The 23,263-nt window shown below is 63.1% G+C and overlaps 2 protein-coding genes across 2 annotated transcripts; both read right to left on the minus strand.

The window, feature by feature from the left end:
* Window positions 1-1,258: 1,258 nt before the first annotated feature.
* On the minus strand, window positions 1,259-5,216 carry PPP1R15B (protein phosphatase 1 regulatory subunit 15B). The gene is made up of 2 exons (XM_010223273.2): window positions 3,724-5,216; window positions 1,259-1,845 (listed from the first exon to the last, which is right to left on the minus strand). Exons 1-2 carry the CDS (start codon window positions 5,206-5,208, stop codon window positions 1,636-1,638), a joined length of 1,695 nt encoding a protein of 564 aa, XP_010221575.2. The 5' UTR covers window positions 5,209-5,216; the 3' UTR covers window positions 1,259-1,635.
* A 1,300-nt stretch (window positions 5,217-6,516) lies between these two features.
* Window positions 6,517-21,781, minus strand: PIK3C2B (phosphatidylinositol-4-phosphate 3-kinase catalytic subunit type 2 beta). Its single transcript, XM_088526877.1, has 32 exons — window positions 20,978-21,781; window positions 20,781-20,881; window positions 20,016-20,170; window positions 19,684-19,804; window positions 16,707-16,818; window positions 15,574-15,653; window positions 15,427-15,490; window positions 15,187-15,333; window positions 14,971-15,004; window positions 14,496-14,691; window positions 13,338-13,460; window positions 12,697-12,864; window positions 12,368-12,479; window positions 12,145-12,287; window positions 10,526-10,714; window positions 10,303-10,396; window positions 10,132-10,226; window positions 9,851-10,031; window positions 9,661-9,768; window positions 9,485-9,577; window positions 9,273-9,402; window positions 8,995-9,131; window positions 8,684-8,853; window positions 8,391-8,547; window positions 8,211-8,320; window positions 7,907-8,108; window positions 7,552-7,676; window positions 7,355-7,472; window positions 7,191-7,272; window positions 6,996-7,102; window positions 6,781-6,909; window positions 6,517-6,705 (listed from the first exon to the last, which is right to left on the minus strand). Exons 1-32 carry the CDS (start codon window positions 21,779-21,781, stop codon window positions 6,517-6,519), a joined length of 4,776 nt encoding a protein of 1,591 aa, XP_088383003.1.
* Between the last annotated feature and the right edge of the window lie 1,482 nt (window positions 21,782-23,263).

Consider the following 23,263-nt stretch of genomic DNA (forward strand, 5'->3'; position numbering starts at 1 on the left):
TTGCTAGCACCTTAAGTCTGACACTTGGAAAACATTGGGATGGGGAGAAGACGCTTACCAGGCAGACACGCTTCTATGAATATTAGCAGGGTTTATTCATCGGTGGAAGAACAGGGTCCTCAGTCACTGCAGGCTGAAAAGGGTGGTTTTTTTTGATATCAGAAGCCCTTCTGGAAGCAGCAGCTTTTCGTGTGGTTTGTATGTGTGTTCTGTGTTCAGTTCCAGCTGGAGTCTCTTGTTAGCTGCTGCCAACAGCACGGCAGCACCTGCAGGTTTATTCACATCATTCTGAGGGTTCTTATACACACGAGTAAACTGAGCTACCTGGAGTAACCGAAGCTGCAGCTTCAGGTACTTAGAGTTCTCCAAGATCACAGACACCAGCAGAGCTGGTGGTGGTAAGCTTGACTCTTGCCTATTTTACCAAAGGCAATAACAAGTATTTTTCCCTACGAGCCACATTTTGACTGAAACACTATTAAATATGTTAAGTTTGGAACATAAATAGGGAGTGTTTTCATTCTGCCAAGCACCTCTCAACTTCTTGAAATGTGGAAGGTTATTTTGGTAGCAGTTGAACAAGAGCGCAGACACATGAAGCATTAATACTGGCTTTTGGTAAAGAACACAGGAATTTGTAACTTCAGATTTCCTTAAGTCAAAGATAACTCTCCTTATAATTATCAGGGCAAGTACACTGGATACCAAAAATATGAAAAATCCTCCTCTTGAATCCACTTTCAAAAAACAGAGTCAATTACGGCAAAGCTACTTTAAGAGTAACTAAAAAACTAAGGTTTAAGGTTTAGTTCCCTGTGCGGGGCTACACCTAAACTCAGATTACCACCCATAGTTTCACACACACCTTGAAGTTTAAATTACTGATCAGGACGATGCCTCTCAGTGTTGTGAAAGCAACAGCCTTGGTGCAAAAGCAGCCAACACCCTCTGGAGCAGTACTAGGCAAAAAAATCATTTAAATAAGAACAAACCAAACGGCTCATAATGCACCAGAGTTCACCTGAAACCCCCAGTGTTCTAGACTGAAATATCAAGACATCAGTTTATGCTCCATGAACACCTGAACACCAATTACATGCAAAATTAAGATCTTAAAAGGAAGGGAAAAGTAGTACCTCCTTTGCACAATAAATTTAACATTAAGGGATGCAAAATTCAAGGTGTCTTTTTAACAAGTTAAAAAAACAAACACAAAAACGTAGCACACATTTTCAAACTTTAAATCAAAACTGCAATAACCGGGTTTTGAGCCCCATAAATATTTCCTTCAAAATAGGTTTGCTTTTTCAAAGTGCATAATTCCAACTTAATAGCCACCACTTCTCCAAATACGGCAGACAAGGCATTTTTGGAATGAACTTAAACCTACAGCAGTCCAGTTCTCAAGTGCTACTTAAAAGGAATGCAATTATAGCCCGCTTTCCCCTTGATGATACTCAAAAGGTTTTGTTTAGATACCAAAAATGGGACACACATTGGCTGAATATTCGATTGGGACAAAGTGTTAAAATCCCACTCTCCCCCCCAATTTCAAACCACAGGCAGCTGCCACACGTTGTTTTGAAGGTGTTCATGAGTGCTTAGGGTCATACAACTACCACAGCTTTTAAGGTGCTAGACGAGGTCGAGCCTTTTGTAGGTTTCTTGGAGTCTATTAAATACTTTTTGTCTATGCTCTATGGTTAAGCAGTATCCTATGGCATCTTCTGTTTCCTGGATACGTTTCTGGAACCTGCATCCGTCTCGTGCAAGTTCTTCCCAGGGCCCTTTACGATCCTCCTCGCTGCTTATATAATACTCGGTAACTTTTTCAAGGAAGGTTACCTGGAAAAGGCAAGGATTGAAGAATTAAGCAAATTATGCAAGAAAACCTCAGTCTTATCTACACATACAATTATTTCTAATGCTTAAAAAGAGGCCTTGTTAAACAGAGGGACACACCATGTTCCAGACCCAAGTGTGAAATAACAGACCCCCCCCTGCCTTACGCAGGCACCAGTAATCAAGGTTACTCATTAGGATCAGCCAGAACACTGACTTAAAGCTAAAAATATGTTACCTATCAAGGTCTAATTACTGAAGCATCTTTTAAAAAAAAATAACCATTGTAGCAGAGAATGAGTAATTGGGTGAGTCAGCCTGCACTTTGGTACCAGGAGAAGGATGTCACATTGAAGGAAGCAACACTCATTCCTACGTGACTGGAACAAATCAGCCTGTTTAGAGCTGAGATGAAATTCCAGAGAACTCGAGTGTGTATGGGTTTTCTGGGAAACATGAAAGAACACAAGCTTGTTGCCTCGCTGGTAAACTTAACTCAGTTACACATGGCAAGCTTTAAAAGAATACTAATCCTCTGAAAGGGATCATATCCAAAAGTTATTTTTGAAATCAGACAAGTTGTAATTACAAGTTTTGCTTTTAATTCAATTCTGTGGCTCAGCAGACCCCCTATGCTCCTTGAGCAGTGTTATTACACTCACTAGCTCCCAAGTGAAACAAAACACTCCCAGGTTTTAACACTTTAGAAACAAGAACACTGCTGCTCGATTGCAGGGGGACATACAGGAAAGAGCCTTGACCGGGATGGGTGACCTGGTGATTTCTTTGGAAAACCTCAATCCTCGCCCAGCATCTTTGCTCAGATTTGCTGACAGGCCTAATTAAGAATCTGCTTTCAGAGCACACGGGGCTGTTACATCAGCCTGTCCCCCTAGACTTGCTACCTTTCATTCTTTTTACATCAGGCTAAGATGCCCTTGAGTGCAATTACTGGATCTTGTAACATCAGGCTAAATATTGCATCTAGAGCACGATTCTTCTGTGGCACCACTGAAAAGATCACACAGCTACAGGGACACTGGTTTGAAAGTAGGATGGCCCAAAAAAATACTACTGCAAATAAGTAGTCCACATGTCCCACAACACTTGAACCCAGGGAAACAGGAGCTTAGAGCAGAGATTATCAGCGGGGTTACAGCATTTCAGATAGATGTTCTAAGGGATCAAATTCCTCTCACAAAGTCAGTTCAACCTGGGGTACTTTCCAGGTAGAGGGAAGTACAGTAGCTTGTCTGACAAACTGTTCAATCTTGGATTGCAAAGAGCAACCACCTAACCAGAAATAGGAGCACATACATAGAGCTGTAATGACTAACTGCAATGTGTGTTAACCCACAACGGTTCTTCCCGTCCCCAAAAGCCACATGGTTGCAGTCAAGCACTTAGGCTGGCCTGTTAGAGGTCTACGTATTTACAATTAAACGTTTAAAGTCTCAAGTGTACTACGTAACAGAGAAGCCCTGCAGGGTTTTATCAGCATGATTCATAACCCAAAGGATTCTTTACATATGAAAATAAAATGTAGCTCGCATAGCTCTCGTTTGTTTCTCAGGCGAGGAAAACTATATTATAACAGATAAATATAGGAGAGAGATATACAATTTAAAAACGAAAATTGAGAGAAATTAAGTCTTCTGGTTCATGCCACTGAATTACAAAGTCTGCCATCACATAAAAAAGATGCTGCATGCTGAGTTCAGCCAAATACCTCGAGCATAAGCTCATGTGGGCACGACCCGCCTGCCCCTGCTGCTGGGACCCTGCACAAACGACCTCACTGCTCACATTCCACACTTGGCACAAGTCGCCTTTGTTTTTTAAAGCTTTCCCCAAACGCAAAAACGTGAGAACTGAGAGTACCTTTTTCCTCTTGGAACGTCCACATTTCGCAGCAGAAGGCAGGCCCTGCTGCCCAGGGTCTGCGATGCCGCAGGGCTGCGTTTCCAGCTGCACCGTACACACTGTTAAGAGGCTGCACTCAGAAGTGACCAGGCTCGGCCTCTCTGCCCCTTTTAAACCCGGTTTCCCTGGTTTTGCTGCCGTTTGGAAGGAGGCTTTGAAATTGAAAGGATTATACGGATCATCTGAGGTACAGAACGAATTCCAAAGTTTCAAATTTTCTGCCTCATCCACACTACTACACTCCCATTCATCATCCTCTTCACAACTAGGGTCAGGAGAGCCTGAAGATTCTTCTGCCCATGAATCCTCCTCTTCCTCCTCCTCCTCCTCTTCTACATCCGACCCACAGAGCACATCCCTTCCCGGCTCACTGGAAGCTGTCCGAATGGTAGCCGTGAAGTTCTGAGGGTTATAAGGATCCAGGCTGTAGAAGGAATTCCAGAGATGCAATCGTTCCTCATGTTGGCTACCAGCATCCGAATCGGAGAGGAGCCCTTCGCTGTCGAACCCGTCGTCATCATCCTCCCAGTCTTCATCATCTGCGCTCTCCTCCCCGCTGAAGGCTCCCCCGATAATATAGTCTATTAGTTTATTAGCACAGGCCGGACGGCTCGAGAGGCGCAGCTCTTGCTCTGCTTCGGAGTCCGTGCCCTCCTCGTCGGTCAAGGCCTCCCCCTCAAACGCGGCCATCTCGGGGGCCTCCTGCTCCACGCAGCCGCCTCCGAGCTGCTCCTCGGGGCGCTTCAGCTCCCTGTCACCCCCCTGCTGCTGTCCTGCCCTTGGCGGCCAGGCGCCCCGCTGCTGCTGCTCCTCCTCCAGGCTGTGGTAGCCGTGGTCGGGCTCGGGCACGGCCAGGCGCCGCTGCTGCAGGAACTCCCGGCGCTTGGCCCGCAGCAGCTCCATCTCCCGCAGGCCGCCCCAGGGCACCTCGGCGCTCAGCGGCTGCGGCAAGTGGCTCGTGGCGGGGCCGCAGGCCGAGGGGGCCGCGCGGCCGCCGCTGCCCAGCGCCTGCGAGAGGAAACCCACGCGCGGCACCGCCACGGGCGCCACGCCGGGCCCCCACAGGGCCTGCGGGCCGCTCTCCGGCCGCTCCTCCGCGCGGGGCAGCTTCGCCTCGGCCCAGCGCAGCGAGGCGGCCGGCTCGGGGAGCAGCAGCAGCGGCGGGGGAGCCTTGGCGGGCGGCTCGGCGGCGGGGCAGAGCGCGGCGCTGAGCGCCGGGCCCGGCAGCAGGCGCTGCAGCAGGGCGGGCAGCGGCGACAGCAGCTGCGACACGAGGCGCAGCCACGAGAAGGGCGCGCTGGCCTCGGGCGACGCGGCGGGGGCGGCGGGCGAAGCCGCGCCGGGGCCGCCCGCCTCGGGCCAGGCCAGCGGGAAGCCGAGCCAGGAGCCGGGCTGCGCCCGCCGCAGCGCGGGGCTCGCCCGCTCGCGGCCGCTGGGCTCCATGGGCGGCTGCGGCGGCTCCTCCTCAGCGACGCGGCCGGGCCTGCGGGGCCGGGAGCCGGCGGCGGGCGACGGGGCGATGGGTGGCGGCGGGGCGATGGGTGGCGGCGGTGCTGCTGCTGTTGGCGGCGGCGGGCGGCTTCCTTCGCGAGCTCGGCTTCATGGTGCGGAGGGCGGCGGGGCGGCCAGCGCGGGCAGCCAGGACGGGCGGAGCGGGACGAGGTGACAGCGCGACCGAGGACACAAAATGGCGGCGGCGCGGGCGCAACGGCTAAAACCGCCCCCGGCCGGCGCGGCCCCCCCGGGGGGGGCGGGGGGCAGCGGCGCCAACGCGCAGGCGCGGGACCGCCCTCCCGCCCTTGAGGCGTGGGCGGGGCGGAGGCGGTGCGCGTCACGGAGCGACGCGGGCGGCGATTGGGCGGCGCCGCGCCGTTGCTAGGGTCCCGCCCCTTCTCGGGGACGTTGCTAAGGGGTGGAGGCTCCGCCCCCAAGGGGATTCCCTCCCTTTCCTCCGCGTGGGGATTGCATCAGCCGGAGCGGGGGGGGCGGGAGGCGCATGCGCAACAGCGCCCCCTCTGGTGGCACCGGGATCGGAACCGGGATCGGGATCGGGATCGGGATTGGGATTGGGATGGGGCGGTCCTAAGGGGTCCTGCCCTGGGGCGGGGGACAAGGCCATCCCCAGCCCCGAGGGGACGGGTGGTCCCGGGGCCGTGGGAGAAACCGCTGGGCGCGGGAGCCCTAAAAATCCCCTCGACTTCCCTCCGAGCCCCCTCTGCTGCTAGACGCCGCACTGAGAACTTTTAATTTTTTAAAATCCTTTTATCTTTTTTCTCTTTTTTAATATAAAGATAAGTTCATTATTCTCGATCCTGAGAAACGTTTCATCCGTTTACGGAGCTCGCGCTGTAAACAAAGCACCACAGGCACCACGCGCGCGTCCGCACGGGGCCGCGGCCGCGGGTGGGACAGGGCGGCCGGGAGCCCCGGCTGGACACGGCTACTCGTTAATAATAATAATAAAAAAAATTAAAATACTGAGATCCCCCCAAAGGAAGAAACTGATCCCCCCCAGCAGTCCGCCCCATCCCCCCTCCCCGCCACCGTGTTGCTCCCTTGACACAAGGTAAACTTAAAAAAGAAGACGTCTACTGCGGCTTTCCACGTCATGGTGGGTACCATGACTCGAGCGCCCCGTCCCTACGGGCGAAACACAGGGAGAACCGAGTCCCTGCCGGCGGGCCCTGAAATCCGTCCCTCGCTCCGGGATACAACTCCTGGAGCGGGACGCGCCGCGCGCCGGCGGGACGCTCAGAGGGTGCCGTGGCCCCGCGAGCCCAGCGCGAACCAGCCCATCTTCTCCTGCGCCAGGTCCAGCTCCCGCAGCTTGATGGCCACCTCTCCGAGGAGGATGTTCTCCCAGAAGCCTTCCTCGCTGAGGACGCTGAGGCGCAGCTCGCGCTGCTGCAGGTCGCCCTTGGGCACCCCGTCGTAGACGAGCTGCGGGCGCGGAGCGTCAGCGCCCGCCGCGGAGCCCCCCGAGCCCTCCCGCCGCTCCGGGGAGCCCCTTCCTACCATCTCGTTGTACGTGGGGTTGCAGGTTTTCCGCGCCACTTTGGTTTTCCTCTTGGTGGTCTTCTGGGGGTCGGGCAGCAGGTAGGTCTTGACGTACGGGTCGGGGTCGTTGCCGTCCTGGAGCGGCTGCTGCGGGGCGGAGGAGCGGCCGCCGCTCAGCCCCACGGCGGGACGCGGGGACGGCGTCGGCCCCGAGGGAGCCCGCGGCCACCTACCAGCCCGCGGATGTGCATGACCATGATGAAGAGCTTGTTGTTCTTGTAGGAGATGGAGAGCTTCACCTCGCCGCCCACCTTGCCCACGGGCCGAGCCCACGTGGCGTCTGGAAAGGAGAAGGGGACGGGTGACACCGGCGCAGGGGACGGAGAGCGGCCGCCCCACGTCCATCCGCCGCGGAGGGACCCGGCTACCTGCAGGCTTCGGGGCCGGGGTGGTGCCGGCCGCCTTCTCGTCCCGCGGCAGCGGGTGGAAGAAGGTGTAGACGAGGTCGCACTGCGGGGCGAGACGGAGGCCGTGAGCGGCGGCGGCGGCGGGCGCGCGTGGCCGTCCCCGGCGCCCCGGCGCGCGCCCTCACCTCGGCCACCTCGGGCGCCGCGTGGATGAGGTGCCAGATGTAGCCGTTGAGCTCGTCCTTCCTGCGCTCGGCCACGGCCTCTCCCCGCGAGCGCCCGATCACGAACCTGCTGGGGAAGCTGGCGGCGCGGGGGGCCGAGCGTGGGCGCGCGGCCGGGCCCGGCGCCGCGGGGGGTCCCGGCGCCGCCGCGGCGGTACCTGGGCAGCAGCGAGGAGGGGAAGACGAGGCGCAGCTTGTTGTGCAGCTCCTGGAACTCCTCGAACGTGCGCTGCACGAAGGCCGCGTCGCCGGCGCCCTCGCGCTGCACCTTCACCACGTACGTCTGCGCGGGGAGAGGCGCCTGAGACGCGGCCCGCGGCGGGACGCGGCGCCGGAGCCCAGCTGTCCCCTGCCACCCAGGGCGGGACCGGCTCTCCAAACAGGAATAGCATGGAAGCAGTTAAATTAAGAGCTCCCTAAGCACGCGGAGGCGCCTCTGCTTCTAACTATGGCAGAGCTGCTCCCCGTCGGTGCCCCCGACATGCTGGGGTGGCCTCGAGCCTCCCGACTCACGTAGCCCTTGCTGGGGTTGAAGACCCTCTCGTGGCGGCACAGGAAGACGTCGCGGATGCGGCCGGCCGTCTTGATGGAGTGCGTGCGGGGCGCGAAGGAGAGCGCGGGCCGCGCGTCGGAGCCCGCGAACTTCATCTGCGCCAGGTTGTGGATGAAGAAGTTGAGCTTGGTGGCCACGCTGCCCAGGCTGGACTCGATCAACCTGCGGCCAAGGCCACGCGCTCAGCGGCGCCCGCGGGGTCCTGCGCGTGCCGCCGAGCGGGCGCTCTCCGCCGCCACCGTCCCGCGTGTCCATCTCCTTCACCTGGTGAAGTACGTGGTGGCATCGGCCTCCGAGTCCTGCGGCCTCAGGGCGTCGTAGACGTACTTGAGGTCCTCCAGGTCGGAGAGCTCGGGGATGCCGCAGGACAGCATCTGCGGAGCGGAGCCACGGTTGCGGCGGGGGGACAAGCGCCACCCCGGTGTCCCCGTCCCCGGCTCTCACCAGCCCCAGCAGGTTGAGGAAGAGGTGCGTGTGCTTGCGGATGAGGTTGTACGCCTGGCAGCACAGGTCCACGAAGTCGTGGAAGCGGCTCGAGGGCTTGTCCCCGCCGTTGATGACGTAGGCCATGTCCGACGTGAAGACGAAGGGCGCCCGGTCCCTGCAAGGGCCACATTAGCGTGGCAAGTGTCACCCGCCGCCGACAGCACCGGGGACAAGGGGTGTTCACGTATTAAATCACGGCGAGGCTCCAGCACCGGGGCTAAAGCGAGGGGAAAGGAGGTGCCGTTTCTCACCTCTTGATGTTGCCGAACATCTGAGCGTGGCCCAGGAACCTGCCGAAGTCGATGTGGAACATGTGGCCCGTGGTTTTGAGCATGATGTTGTCGTTGTGCCGGTCGCAGATGCCCAGCACGTAGGTGGCCACGCAGCAGCCCGCGCACGAGTAGATGAAGTTCTCCACAGCCTGGGACAGGAGGGCAGGGATGGAGCCGCCGGGACAAGGAGAAGGGCCGGGCGGCCCCGTGGTGGGCGCAGGACCGCGCTGGTCCCGCCGTGTTGGGAAGCAACGTGTGCGGAGCGGGGACCCCGGCGCGCTCTTCCTCACCTTCTCGTACTCATCCTCGCCAGGGTTGTGCTTCTGCAGCCAGTCTGCCAGCGGGCGGTCCTTGAAGGAGCCCGTCACGCCGTGTTCCACCTGGATTTTGCGCAGGGTCTCGGCGTTGGGGATCATCTCCACCATGCCTGGCGGCCGAGAGCGTGCGGTGAGATCCGTCCCGCCGCCGTGCTCCACACCAAGGCGGACGCAGCCTCTCCTAGGCTGTCCCCATAGCACCGTGTCCCTGGTGGCCGTTGGCACCTGGGGACACCTCGCCGCGAGGGTACCTCGGCCGCGGCCCGTGGAGAAGCAGCGGAAAATGACCATGCGCATATCCAGCCCCTCCTGCACCCAGATCTTGTTCATGATGCGGATCATCTGCAGCGTCAGCATGTCCTGCCGCAGGTCGTCCCCGCACTGCGGACCCCGCGGGACAGCGGTCAGAGCCGGGAAAAGGCAGGGAAGGGGCCGCGCGCGCCCAGCGGCGCCACGGCCTCACCTTGAAGATGACGCGGATGTTCTCGCCGAGGGGATCCACGTTCTGGAAGGAGAGCTTCAAGGGCACGGCGTTGGAGTTGAAGTAGGAGCAGTCCTGCCGCCGGCGGGGGAGAGAGCAGCCCGTGAGGGCCGGCGGGAGCGGCGGGGAGCGCGCGCGGGGCCCGCGCGGCCGCTCACCCTGGGCACGACGCCCTTCACCAGCAGGCTGGGGCTCAGCGGCAGGCGGCACGAGCCGTGCGCCTTGAAGAACTGCTTGACGTCCTCGAGGCCCTCGCGGAGGATGGCCTGCGGGGTGGGGGGGACGCGGCGCTGGCACGCGGGGACGCGGCGGCCCCGCGGCGGCCCCTCTGCGGCCCCCGGCGCTCACCTGGCGCGCGGACGGCGCCGCCTCGCGCACTTGCTGCGCCAGCTTGGCCAGCGTGTTGACCAGCAGGCACTGGCGGTCGAACTCCTCGCGCAGCCCCTTGCCGCAGCAGCAGAGCAGCGCGGCCAGCAGGTACTGGTAGCGGATGCTGAACTGCGAGTCCTTGAGGCCGTCCTTGAGCAGCCTGGGCGGCAGCGCCGGGTCACGATGGCAGCGCCGGGTCGCGACGGCAGCGCCGGCATCGCGCCGGCGTCGCGCCGGCATCGCCCCGGTGCCTCCCTTACCAGAAGAAGTAGTGGGTGATCTTGAGGTCGCAGATGGCTCTCTTCATGAGGAAGCGCACCAAGGGGCTGTCCAGGTAGCACTCGTACTTCAGCGCCTGGGAGGAGGAGACGGGATGCGCGTGAGGGCACCGTCACGCCGGGCGCCCGGGCGCCACGGGAGCCGCCGCTCACCTGCACCAGCTGGGGCAGGTAGTCCAGGAGCTCCGTGTCGGAGATGGAGTCGATCCACTGCACCGCCGTCCTGCGCACCTCCTGATCCGGGAAGCTGCGGCCGGAGCGCGCGTCACCGGCACAGCGGCGCCCGGCGCGCGCCCGCTCCCGCAGCTGCAGCCCGCGGTGCCCCTCAAGCCTTGATGGCCCCGGGGTCCGTCAGCCCCTCTTGGTGGCCGCTTACGTGGCGTGCAGCAGCCCCAGGGCGTCCTGGTGGTTCACGTCGCTCCACTGCTTGAGCAGGGCGTAGATGTCGGGCAGGCAGGCCCACTCCCAGCTGGGCGCGCTGGCCAGCAGCATGGGCAGCGCGCTGGCCTCCGCGTGGCAGTAGTAGCGCTTCTCCCAGAGCCGCTTCCGATCGGCGTCCGTCAGCCTAGGGGAGCGGGAGGGCAGCGGGACGCGGTGGCAGCAAGAGGATGGTGCAAATACCGGGGACTGCGGCATCCCCCTGCGCCCGGCGCGCCGCGGTGCGTTCGGGGCTGCGGAGGAGCTCACGGAGGGGAGATGCGGGATGCGCCGTGTCACAGGGAGCGGGAGGGATGTGCCGTGCCGCAGGGAGCGGAGGGACACGCGGGACGCGCCGTGGTGCAGGGAGCGGGGGGACACCCGGGATGCACCGTGGTGCAGGGAGTGGAGGGACATGCGGGACACACTGTGTCGCAGGGAGCAGAGGGGACATGCGGGATGTGCTGTGCTGCAGGAAGCGGAGGGGACACCCAGGATGCGCCATGCCGCAGGGAGCGGGGGGACACGCGGGATGCGCCGTGGTGCAGGGAGCGGGGGGGACACCCGGGATGCGCCGTGCCGCAGGGAGCGGAGGGGACACCCGGGATGTACCGTGGTGCAGGGAGTGGAGGGGACACGTGGGACGCCGTGTCGCAGGGAGCAGAGGGGACATGCGGGATGTGCTGTGCTGCAGGGAGCGGAGGGGACACCCAGGATGCGCCGTGCCACAGGGAGCGGGGGGACACGCGGGACGCCGTGTCGCAGGGAGCAGAGGGGACACGCGGGATGTACCGTGGTGCAGGGAGCAGGAGGGACACGCGAGATGCGCTGTGTCACAGGGAGTGGGGGGACACGCGGGATGTGCCGTGCTGCAAGGAGCGGAGGGGACACGCGGGATGAACCGTGCTGCAAGGAGCAGAGGGGACACACGGGATGAACCATGCTGCAAGGAGCAGAGGGGACACACGGGACGCACTGTGCTGCAGGGAGCAGGAGGGATGTGCCGTGCTGCAGGGAACAGGGGGGACACCCAGGATGCGCCGTGCCGCAGGGAGTGGAGGGGCACCCGGGACGCACCGTGCTGCAGGGAGCGGGAGGACATGCGGGACACGCCGTGCCGCAGGGAGTGGGAGGACACGCGGGACACGCCGTGCCGCAGGGAGTGGAGGGACACGCGGGACGTGCCGTGTTGCAGGGAGCAGGAGGGATGCGCCGTGCTGCAGGGAGCGGGGACACCGGCACCAGGAGTGCCCAGGAGGCCCCGCTCTGCTCCTGCCGGGACCCCGGCACGCGGCACCCGCTGTCCCCCGGCCCCGCGCTGGGCCCGGTGCAGCTGCCGACACCTGATCCTGGTGATGGCCGAGGGCGGGACGGCCGCGCCGGGCCCAGCTTGGGGACAGCAGCTGTCCCAGCCGGGGCTGCGGCTGCGGGGGGACACGGAGAACCTGCCGCGGAGCCGGGAATGCAGGAGAGGCCCCTGCGCTTGCTCCCCGCTGCCCGGGACGCTGCAGGGAGGCTCCGAGAGCCCAAACCTCCGGCCTCGCGGGACAGGGGGGTGCCAATATCTGCCCTCCTCACCAGTAGAGCGACTTCTTCTGCATGGCCTCCCGCAGCTGCCGCTGCTCCTGCTCGCCCAGGCTGCCGAACTCGTAGCGGGGGCTGAAGGCGGCCGCGGGAGGGCTCGTGAACTTCACATCGAAGGCGGACGCGGGGAAGTCGACCTGCGGGAGAGGCGGGCGGATGAGCCGGGCACGGCGCGGGGACCGGCGCGGCCTCCCGGGGTCCCCGCGGCGCGACCCACCTGCAGGATGACGCTGTCGGGCTGGTTGAAGTTGGGCGCGCTGGAGCGGGCGCGCGAGTTGTCCTGCGTGGCCGGCCACAAGCCCAGGAGCTTCCGCCCGCACGTGAGAACCCTGCGGCGGCGAAGACGGGTGCATGGCGCGGTGCATGGCACAGTGCATGGCACGGTGCATGGCACGGTGCAAGCATGGTGCCCGGCACGGTGCATGGCGCGGTGCATGGCGCGGTGCATGGCGCAGTGCCCGGCACGGTGCATGGCACGGTGCATTGCACAGCGCATGGCACGGCGCATGGCACGGTGCATGGCACGGTGCCCGCGGCGGTACCTACTGCCTGAAGTTGAAGAGCGGGGTGGTGACCCAGCCCAGCGCCTCGGGCGGCCGCCGCTGCTTGCCGGCGTCGGAGGAGCTCCCGGGCGGCGGGACGGGCACGGCGAAGAGGGTGACGCTCAGCAGCGTCTCCCGCGGCAGCCGGTTCACCTGCACGGGGAAGCAGATCCTGGAAGAGAGCGGCGGGCGGCTCAGCCGCTGCCTCCCCGGCACCTCGGCCCGCAGCTCCAGTGCCAGGGAGCCCCCGGCGAGAGCCGCATCCCGCCCGGAGGAGCAGCCCCGCCGGCGCGTGTCCTTCGGGGGACACAGGCGCCTGCTAAAATTATCCCCTCCCCATGCGTGGTGCGAATGCCGGGCACGGCACGGCCCCCCGGCCGGCTCCCAGCGCTATTTTGGGAGCGGATCCGCTTTCTCCCGGGGCAGCTGGGTGCAAACGCCCGGTGCCAGGCCGCTCGCCAGCGCTATTCCTGGGAATGACAGCAGCGCCTCCGGCATCCACCCTCCTGAGTAGCTCCGGGGCAGCGAGCGCTCTGACAGCCTCCAAAATGGGGCACGGCGCGGAAGGGAACTGGGGGACCCGGGGGATGAGGAGGAAGAGGAGGAAGCAGCATCGCTCCGATTGCCCCCGGGGCAGCTCCTTACTGCTGGTCCCATATGATGAGGTGGAAGAGGTACTTGTGCACGGGGGCCTTCCTGGTGTGCAGGGGGCTGCAGAGCTCCTTGCCGCCGTGGCTCAGGGAGCAGGAGAGGTAGAAATCTTCATAACTGCAAGGGGAGCAGAGGCCGCGTGAGGGGCCGGGGCCGCGGCAGGGCCGGCTTCATCCCGCCGGATCACCATATGCCGCCGGGAATGCCGCGGCACGGGGGTCCCGCGGGAGGGCCCTGCCGTGCGGCAGGTGCCGCGCGACAATCCCGGAGGGCCGCGGGCGCCGGGGGTCAGCGGCTGCCGGCGTTTCCCAGGCCGCCCGCTTTGTTCGCAGCCAGTCACCGGCGGGAATACATTAAGGACGGGACAAAAGCGAGGGGTCCCCGGCGGGGCGGCTGCCGCCGCTGGCGCGCGCTGTCCTCACTGTGCTGCGGGGACGCCCGCCGGGACGGCGCGGGCAGCGGGAGCGCCACGGCCGCGGGGACGGCGCCATCTGTCACCACGGCATCCTGGCATCCTGACATCCCAACATGCTGGCATCCCGGCATCCCAGCATCCCGACATCCCAGCATCCCAACATCCCAGCATCCCGACATCTAGGTGTCCTGGCATCCTGATATCCAGGCTTCCTGACATCCTGGCATCCTGACATCCTGGCATACCAGCATCCCAGCAGCCTGGCATCCCGGTATCCCAACATCCAGGCATCCCAGCATCCCGGCATCCTGACATCCCAGCCTACCAGCATCTTGGCAGCCCAGCATCCCAGCATCCCGACATCCCAGCATCCCGACATCCAGGTGTCCCGGCATCCTGGTATCCAGGCTTCCCGGCATCCTGACATCCCAGCATACCAGCATCCCAGCAGCCTGGCATCCCGGTATCCCGACATCCAGGCATCCCAGCATCCCGGCATCCTGACATCGCGGCGTACCAGCATCCTGGCAGCCCAACATCCCAGCATCCTGGCACCCAGGCATCCCAGCATCCAGGCATCCTGACATCCCAACATCCTGACATCTCGGCATCCTGACATCCCGGCATCCCAGCATCCCGACATCCCAGCATCCCAACATCTCAGCATCCCGACACCCCGGCACCCCATCTCTCTTCCCCGCGGCCCCCGCGTCGGTCCCCGCAGCCGCGCTCCCCACCTGGCGGCCCAGGTGATGGGGATGCGGTGGGTGCCGTAGACGGTGAAGGCGAGCGGCGCGGCGAGCAGCCGGGCCTCCTGCAGTGGGCTCTGCCTGCGGCCGCCCGGCACGGCGCGCTGGAAGTCGGCGTTGAAGGTGCTGCAGTAGAGCTCCACCAGCTCCAGGATGGCGGCCGTGAGGCCCTCCACGATGCGCTCTGCGGGCAGGCAGCGGTGACACGGGGCGCCCGCGCGTCCCCGCGGGGCCACCTCCCTCCCCGGGACACCCCGGAGGCTCCGAGGAGCCCCTCGGGGAGCAGGCAAGTGTTAATGTTCCCACTTTGCTGCGTTCGCGGGGGAGCAACAGCCTTTAGAAACCCCCGTGCGCTCGAGCAGATGCGTTTCAAGCGCCTTTAGGGGCTTCATAACAGAGGATGAGGCAGTTGGAGGTTAAAAAACACACTGCAAACTTCAGCCTAGAAGGGGAATGGAAATACCTCGATTTTCCCTCTTGGCCAGAACACTTGGATCCTGTTGAGGAAAACAACAAAAAAAAGAAGAATGTGAGAAAGCGGCATCGGGAGGAGTCCGCACGGCCGCGAAGTGGCTGGGGATGTCCCGCTCGCTGGCACCGTGTTGGCACCGGCTCTTAGGAATTCTGCACATGCTCCGGATGGAGGGAAGGGCCACGCTGCTCCCGTGTCCCCGCTCACCTTCTGGCTCTTGGGCTGCATGCGGGACGGGCAGGGGGGCATCTGGTTGAGGGCTGCCGTGATCTCCGGGGACTCCACGGCGGCCAGCGCGTTGCAAATGGCCATCACGGACTGCACGACCCGCTCGGCCTTCAGCGGGAAGTCCCCCTGGAATTCGGGCGGAGGGATGGAGCGGGGCCGAGGTGCCACCAGCGGCGCCCGCTCCCACGCCGGCTGCAAGGGCCCGTCGGCCGCGCTCACCTCGGCCGCCAGGAACGCGTCCACCTCGTTGTGGAAGGTGTCGAAGAGGAGGCTCAGGGCCTGCCTGGGGACAGAGAGCGGCGCTGAGCCCCAGCGCGGAGCGGGGACGCAGCGGGGACCCAGCGGGGATGCCGGGGCCCCCCTCACCTGCTGATGGTCTGCTTGATGGGCCTCTCCTGCAGGTGGATGTAGTGGTTGAGCGTGGATGGGCTCTGGTCGTCGTTGGCCTGCGGGAGGAGAGCGCAGCGGGATGCAGAGTGCAGAGGGATGCAGAGTGCAGAGGGATGCAGAGTGCAGGAATGCAGAGCGCAGCGGGATGCAGAGTGCAGAGGGATGCAGAGCGCACTGGGTTGCAGAGCACAGAGTTAAGTGCAGAGGGATGCGGAGGGCAGAGGAAGGTGCAGTGGGATGCAGAGTGCAGAAGGATGCAGAGCGCAGCGGGGTGCAAGCACAGAGGGATGCAGAGCGCAGCAGGACACAGAGCGCACTGGGATGCAGAGCGCACTGGGATGCAGAGCGCGCTGGGATGCAGAGCACAATGGGATGCAGAGCGCACTGGGATACAGAGCGCACTGGGATACAGAGCACAATGGGATGCAGAGCACAATGGGATGCAGAGCACAATGGGATGCAGAGCGCACTGGGATACAGAGCACACTGGGATACAGAGCACACTGGGATACAGAGCACAATGGGATGCAGAGCGCACTGGGATACAGAGCACACTGGGATACAGAGCACAATGGGATGCAGAGCACAATGGGATGCAGAGCACAATGGGATGCAGAGCGCACTGGGATGCAGAGCGCACTGGGATACAGAGCACAATGGGATGCAGAGCGCACTGGGATGCAGAGCGCACTGGGATACAGAGCACACTGGGATACAGAGCACAATGGGATGCAGAGCGCCCTGGGATGCAGAGCACACTGGGATGCAGAGCGCGCTGGGATACAGAGCACACTGGGATACAGAGCACACTGGGATACAGAGCACACTGGGATACAGAGCGCACTGGGATGCAGAGCACACTGGGATACAGAGCACACTGGGATACAGAGCGCACTGGGATGCAGAGCGCAATGGGATACAGAGCACAATGGGATACAGAGCACACTGGGATGCAGAGCACAATGGGATGCAGAGCACACTGGGATGCAGAGCGCACTGGGATGCAGAGCGCACTGGGATGCAGAGCACCAGCCAGGACGCTCGCTCCATCGGAGCATCCCGGGAGCGCGCGAGGACCAGGCCGGCTGCCCGGCGGCGGCCGCACTCACCGTCCGCGCCAGGTCGCTGCGCACGGCCGTCCTCCTGAGCAGCTGCAGGCGGATGTCCATGTCGAATTTCCGGCAGTGCTGGATGTACTCGTGGCTGCCCAGCGGGTGTTCGCTGCGGGACACGCACCGCTCGCACCCGGAGCCCCACGGTCCCCTCGCCCACCGCGCTGGCGCCACGAGGTCGCCCGTGCTCAGAGAGCACAAGAATAAGCTATTGTTTCCCTCCTCCCATTGCACCCTTGGAAAAGCAGCCTGGGACTCGGCTGCTGGGATGGGGGAGCTGGGAAATGTCCCAGCTTGGAAAAACCCTAAAGGACAGACGTGGCCCTGCATGGTTCTGCTCAGCCAGGACAATGCGGGACGGCACTGCAGGAAGCCTGGCCCTTTTCGCCGCAGTGGGAAAGACCCTGGGATGCAAACTGCCTCCTCCTGCCTTTCCATGCTCTGCACTGGTGCTCATCCCGCTCCATCCCGCTTTTTGCGAGGCTGCGGGAGGCTCGGGCTGCCTTCGGAGTGTGGCAGCTCCACACGGCTCTTCTGGAAGGCGTGAAAAGGAAAAGGTCGGGAACAAAAGGGCTTTATTCTCTGGGGCTTTCTCAAAGGTCCTTGGAGAGCCCCCAAGAGATAGAGCAGCCCTTCCCGCGCGGCTCCCGGGGAACGCGCCGGGCACGGGATGCTCCGTTCCCTGCCAGCACGCGGGACAGCACACGGAGTGGCGGAAGGCGCTGCCAGGCACAACCCTCGGGCACAGCAAGAGCAAAGCTCTTGGCAGTGCCCGGACCCACTGCACGGCCGGGATGAGGCCCTTGTGACCCATTTTCCAAAGGGGGAAGTCGGGCAGAGAGGAGGGAATTCGCTGCGGGCAGCGGCGAGGGTGCCTGGATGAGCCCATCTCCCCTTCCCACGCGCATTGCTCTGCGCAGGGCCGGGCTCTGCCCCGCTCCTGCAAATGCCACTTTTCCAACAGCGGCTGCTTCTAGTTAAGGCTCATTAGAGAAAACAGAGGATCTTTCTGCTGACAACGGCTGTATTCAGAGCAAAGCCCTGCAGCTGGAGCGCAGCGGGGACGGAGCGGGATACGCTGCTCCCTTGGAAGCATCGCTCCGGCAGTCCCTTCCGAGAGTGCTTGGTTGCTCCCTGGTTGCTCAGTGGCTTGCAGTGACACTGCACAAGGTGCAGTGACATCGTGCAATGTGCAGTGATACCGTGCAACATGCAGTGACACTGTCCAACATGCAGGGACACCATGCAGTGACACTGCACAGCGTGCAACGGCACCGTGCAACATGCAGTGGCACTGTGCAGTTGTGCAGTGGCACCGTGCAGGATGCAGTGGCACCGTGCAGCATGCATTGACGTGGCACAGCATGCAATGGCACCATGCAATGTACAGTGACATCGCACAATGTGCAATGGCACTGTGCAACGTGCAGTGACACCGTGCAACGTGCAGTGGCACCGTGCAGTTGTGCAGTGGCACCGTGCAGGATGCACTGACACGGCACAGCATGCAATGGCACCGTGCAACGTGCAGTGACACCGTGCAACGTGCAGTGGCACCGTACAGTTGTGCAAGGGCACCGTGCAGGATGCGGTGGCACCGTGCAGGATGCACTGACACGGCACAGCATGCAATGGCACCATGCAATGTGCAGTGACACCGCACAATGTGCAATGGCACCATGCAACGTGCGGTGACAGTGCACAGCGTGCAATGGCACCGTGCAATGTGCAGTGACACCGTGCAACGTGCAGTGGCACCATGCAGTTGTGCAATGGCACCGTGCAGGATGCAGTGGCACTGTGCAGGATGCAGTGGCACCGTGCCACCTCCATGCACACACATCTCAGCACAGATGAGGAGATCCCCAGACCAGGGTTTGGGCTCTGCTGAGCTCCTCTCCCCATCACCGAGGCCACGCGGTGCCGTCACGGATGCGCTCCCATCTCGAGCTATTCCCAGCCGCCCCTTTAGGGCCTAACAGCGCTCGGAGGCGGTGGCAGAGCTCCCGGGATCTCAGGCTGCTCCGCCAGGCCCTGCGGCAGCTCTCCAAGAGCCGGAGCCGGAGCTGGCTCTGCACGGAGCCGCCTGCACGCGCTGCACATGCCCGTGCGTGCGTGTCCTGCAGAGAGACCTCACTGCAGGGAGCGTTTTGGGGGAACCGGGCACGGAAACCCTGCAGAAATGCAGTTTTCCTCGAGCTAAAGGCAGCGTGGAGCTGGGAGCAGCGAACCGGGATGGCAGAGCGGGATCCCTCCGGGAAGAGCTCCCGCGCACCCCGGCCCTGCGGCTCAGCCACAGGAAATAGCCCCGAGGCTTAGAAAGCTCTTATGGCTTTCCGGCCTGGAAAACTGCAATTAATCTGGGAGAACCATTCCCTGGATGGGCCTCCCGGGCGCCAAACAGGCCACGAGCCCTGGCCTGCAAAGCTCCATCCATGGGCCACAGGCTGCTCCTCTGCAGCCGAAGATGAGCCAAGAAAAAAGCGCTTCAATTTGGGTTGCATTTCGCAGAGGAAGGGAGAAGTTCCCCTTTTTTTCTTTCTTTCCCCTTTGCAGCAAAGCACATTTCTGAGGCAGGTTTGGGGATGTCCTGCAGTCCCTTTGCTCTCCCACTGCCTCTCCCCTGGAAACAACCTTTCCAAACCTCCTCCTGCACCTTCAAAACAGGCCCGGAGGAGCCAAGCTCCCCCCGGACAGCTGGGCCCGGCCACGCGACGTGACAGTGCCGTTATTGATGCTCTCCCAAAGAGCTTTTTTGGCAGTTCCCGGGTTTTCAGGCCTTTCCCTGGAGCGGCGCCTCCAGCACGCGGGGATCAGCTGCTGCTCTGCATCCCTGCCGAGCAGGACGCTGCTCCGGGCAGGAGCATCGCACCGGTCCAGGAGGTGGGATACGGAGTGACATCCTCAGGCCACCCCCTGGGATATGGAGTGACACCCTCGGGCCACCCTCCCTGGCCCCGCTTTTCCCGCTCACTTCTGCAGAAACTCCTCCAGGCCGCAGAGCTTGAGCACGAAGTCGGCCACGTCGACGGCGCGCAGCTCGTCGTGCGTGTAGCACAGCGTCTGGTAGATGAGCAGGTCCACGGTGGACGAGCCTGGGGACAGGGGGACACTGCTCCCTGCAGCCACCGGGCTCGCTGGACACCCCCCCAGCGGCTCCACATGGAGGTTCCTCCCGGTTTATTCCTCCCGGTTTATTCCTCCCGGTTTATTCCACCCGGTTTATCCCACCCGGTTTATCCCTCCCGCTTTATCCCAGCCGGCGCCGTCCCACGCTTCCCGACGCTCCGTGCGCGGGACACTTACAGTCGCAAGTGAAGGTGAGCGGCTCCCGCAGGCTGTCACACACCACGGTCACCTTGAGGCTCACGCCGTGGCCCAGGTGCTCGGGGCTGAGGTTCACCGTGCTCCACACGTAGCCCGTGAGGGAATAGTCCTGGGTGCTGTAGCCCGAGCGCAGCCTGGGCGCATGGGAGACATGTCTGGGGCTCGCGGGCAGCCCCTTGCTCCACACCCCGTTTCCCACTCACTTTGCTCCCCATGGATGCTGCGCTCCCATCTCATGGCAGCTCTAGCTGCAATTGCAAGGTGCTGGTGCCCACTGGATGATGGAGAACCCAAGAAGAACCCAAGGAGAGCCCCAGGAGAGCGCCAGGAGGACCCTAAGGAGAACCCAAGAAGAACCCCAAGGAGAGCCCCAGGAGAACCCCAAGCAGAACCCCAAGGAGAACCCATGGAGAACCCATGGAGAACCCAAGGAGAGCCCCAAGGAGAACCCCAAGGAGAACCCCAGGAGAGCCCCAGGAGAACCCCAAGGAGAACCCCGAGGAGAACGCATGGAGACCCCTAAGGAGAGCCCCAAGGAGAACCCAAGAAGAACCCCAAGAAGAACCCCAAGGAGAACCCCGAGGAGAACGCATGGAGAACCCAAAGAGAACCCTAAGGAGAGCCCCAGGAGAGGATCTCTCCTTCACCCAGGGCTAACCCAGTCCTGCCAGGGGGTGCCCAGCACCCCAAATATGTTTTGCGGAGAGACCCAGCCGGTCCCGCGGGCATCACCCTGGCACTTACACGTCCAGCATGTGGCAGAAAGCGGCCACCTCCTCGTCGCGCTCCTCGGAGACCTCAAAGAGCTCGTAGCCATTGCCTAAGGAGTGCGGCCGGGGCGGGAGCTGCGGGAGAGACGCGGGATGGGACCGGGGGCGTCCTGCCCCGGACACCCCGCACCGCGGGACGGGACCGGCTTGGGAAGAGGACGCGGCTCTCACGGGCTCCACAGAGACGCGGCGGTTCTTGCCGGGCGCCAGGTTCTTGCGGTTGCAGCGGGGGCCGTAGGTGCGGGGCGGCACCTGGGGCGGCAGCGTCTTGCTGCGGGCCACGGGCTTCCCGGCGCCCTCCTTCTCCAGGATGCTCCGGGCCTCCTTCCAGCCGCGCGCGGCCTCGCGCAGCACCTCGGCCTCGTACGTGCCCTTGAGGTTGAGGCAGGTGATGGCGTCGGCGATGCCCTCGTAGCCGCCGCTTCCGTAGGGCTCCTCCTCGGAGATGCGGCGCCCCAAGAGCTTCCCGCAGCGCGCGGCCGAGAACGTGTTGATGTCCCTGCCCGGCGCGGCCGGCCGGGAGCCCTTGGGCGAGCAGCGCGGCGCCGGCTGCCGCGGGGGCAACGGCGGCGGCGGCGACAGCTTCTTGGGAGACTCGGGGCCGCCGCGCGGGGCCGCGGGGCCGTCGGGCGGCTCCGAGCCCTGCAGGATGTAGAGGTAGTCGCCGGCCAGCGGGGCCAGCAGAGCGCCCGGCCGGGTGGCCGTGCAGCCCGACGGCGCCGGGGCCAGCGCCGGCTCGGAGCCCGAGCGCGCCCGCGGGGCCTTGATGCCGTTGCAGTCGCCGGGGGCATCGTCCCAGGAGATGAGGGCCGGCTCGGCGGGGCGCTTGGCCCGGCTCTCCTCCTTGTCCTGCCTCAGGCGGGACAGCGCGTCGTACTCCATCTGCAGCGCCTCGGCCAGCGCCAGCTCCTTGCGGCTGATGCCCACCGACTCCAGCGAGGGCCAGGGCTCCCCGTTGCCGCGCGTGGCAGACATGGCCGCGGGACGAAGGCCGCCTCCTCGTCCTCCTCGGCTCAGGAGAAGGGCATGCTGCGCGCCGGCCACCTAGCGCAGAGGGGAAGGGTGAAGCGCGGGGGGCCATTTCCCTGGATTTCCCCAAGGACGGAGCAAGACGCGGAGCAGGAGCAGGGACGGCGGCCGCCTCTGCGGCCGGCTCGGCCCACGGAGAGGCTGAGAACTGGCAAACTCGGAGCGCTGCGGGGCCGGACACGCTTCCCGCCAGCTCCCGGCCGCAGGGCCACGCGCCCTGGAGCGCTGCCCTGCGCCAGCGCCGCCGCCTCGGGGCATTTCACCCCCTCTCCGCTTCCTAGCAAAATAAGCGGCTAAGTGGATGTTCCACAGGAGGAGGGAGCGAATCCAAGGCCCCGGGGACACTCAGCGCTTGAGCCGGCCGAGCGCTGCTTGGTGTATGGGGAAAAGGCGGCACCGGCCCTTCTCCTGATTGCAAGGAATCCCACAGGGAAGCACCAGCTCGGGTGCAGGTTGGGAAGCTGTCGGGAAGCCGACGGCTGCTCTGAGCCACTGGACACCCGCATCCCGCATCCTGCACCTGGCATCCCATATCCCACATCCCGCATCCCACATCCCGCATCCCACATCCCGTATCCCACATCCCGCATCCCACATCCCGCATCCCCCATCCCGTATCCCGCATCCTCGCCAGCGCCGCCGCAGTCACGTCCTCCTGACCCGCAGCCACACGGACCAGATGGCCGCTAATGAGCCTGGCCGGGCTTTGCTCGGAGCCGTCGGGAACGCCGACGGCTGCGTCCGCCCTCCAGGCCATTCCCGCAGCCAAGGAAAGTGGGGCAGAGAGCGGCGGGAAAACGGCGGGCGGCTCCGAGGGGATTGATCCCCATCCCAGGCGCCAGGTCGGAGCGGCTGGAGCCACCACCTTGCGCCGCTCCAAGCTGAGACCTGTCAAACTCGCTCCACTCACGGCTGCTTCAGTCAGTCACAGCCACCCCCAGCCTGGCGGACGCCTCCCTAAAACTGCTTTTTTTGTTCTTCCAAACTGGAAAAATGACTTCTAGGGGGAGACGAAAGGCTGGGAATGTTCCCTATCCCCGACATTTCTGCCCCTGCAACCGCCAGGGGCTTTTCCGGGAAAAAGAGAAATCCCAAAAGCTGGCAGTCCCGGGCTCCTGGCAGCCGAACAAAGAAAATCTGCTTTTAACCCAAAAGCAATAAAACCAACCCGACTTCTGTGGCCGGCAAAGCCACAGGCCCATTCCCGTCTCCAGCTCCTGCATCCCGTGGACATGCTGAGCAGGGAATTGCTCCCACTGCTGCATGTTGAACAATCCCGAAACGGGAGCAAGCGGGTGGGAGACGAGGGCCGGAGCAGCGTCTCCGGCACTTCCCCCGCTCGCCGCTATTAAAAAATAAATTATAGAGGACTGAAATTTGGCTGGGTTTAGGTCTGAGCCCGGGAGCTGGATGCAAATTCCAGAGGAG

This window comes from Tinamus guttatus, unplaced genomic scaffold, assembly GCF_059628265.1.
Source record: "Tinamus guttatus ecotype Peru unplaced genomic scaffold, ASM5962826v1 Tinamus_guttatus_pri_ptg000259l, whole genome shotgun sequence".
In the NCBI taxonomy this organism is placed as follows: Eukaryota; Metazoa; Chordata; class Aves; order Tinamiformes; family Tinamidae; genus Tinamus; species Tinamus guttatus.

Excerpts from the sequence above, each read along its gene's own strand:
- PPP1R15B (XM_010223273.2), bottom strand. The coding sequence starts at position 5,208 with ATGGAGCCCAGCGGCCGCGAGCGGGCGAGCCCCGCGCTGCGGCGGGCG. Across the intron at positions 1,846-3,723 it reads GACGTTCCAAGAGGAAAAAG|GTAACCTTCCTTGAAAAAGT; the intron begins GTACTCTCAGTT and ends TGCCTTTTCCAG.
- PIK3C2B (XM_088526877.1), bottom strand. The coding sequence starts at position 21,781 with ATGTCTGCCACGCGCGGCAACGGGGAGCCCTGGCCCTCGCTGGAGTCG. Across the intron at positions 15,005-15,186 it reads TGCAGCCCAAGAGCCAGAAG|GATCCAAGTGTTCTGGCCAA; the intron begins GTGAGCGGGGAC and ends TTTCCTCAACAG. Across the intron at positions 10,715-12,144 it reads CAGAAGAAGTCGCTCTACTG|GCTGACGGACGCCGATCGGA; the intron begins GTGAGGAGGGCA and ends CCGCTCCCCTAG.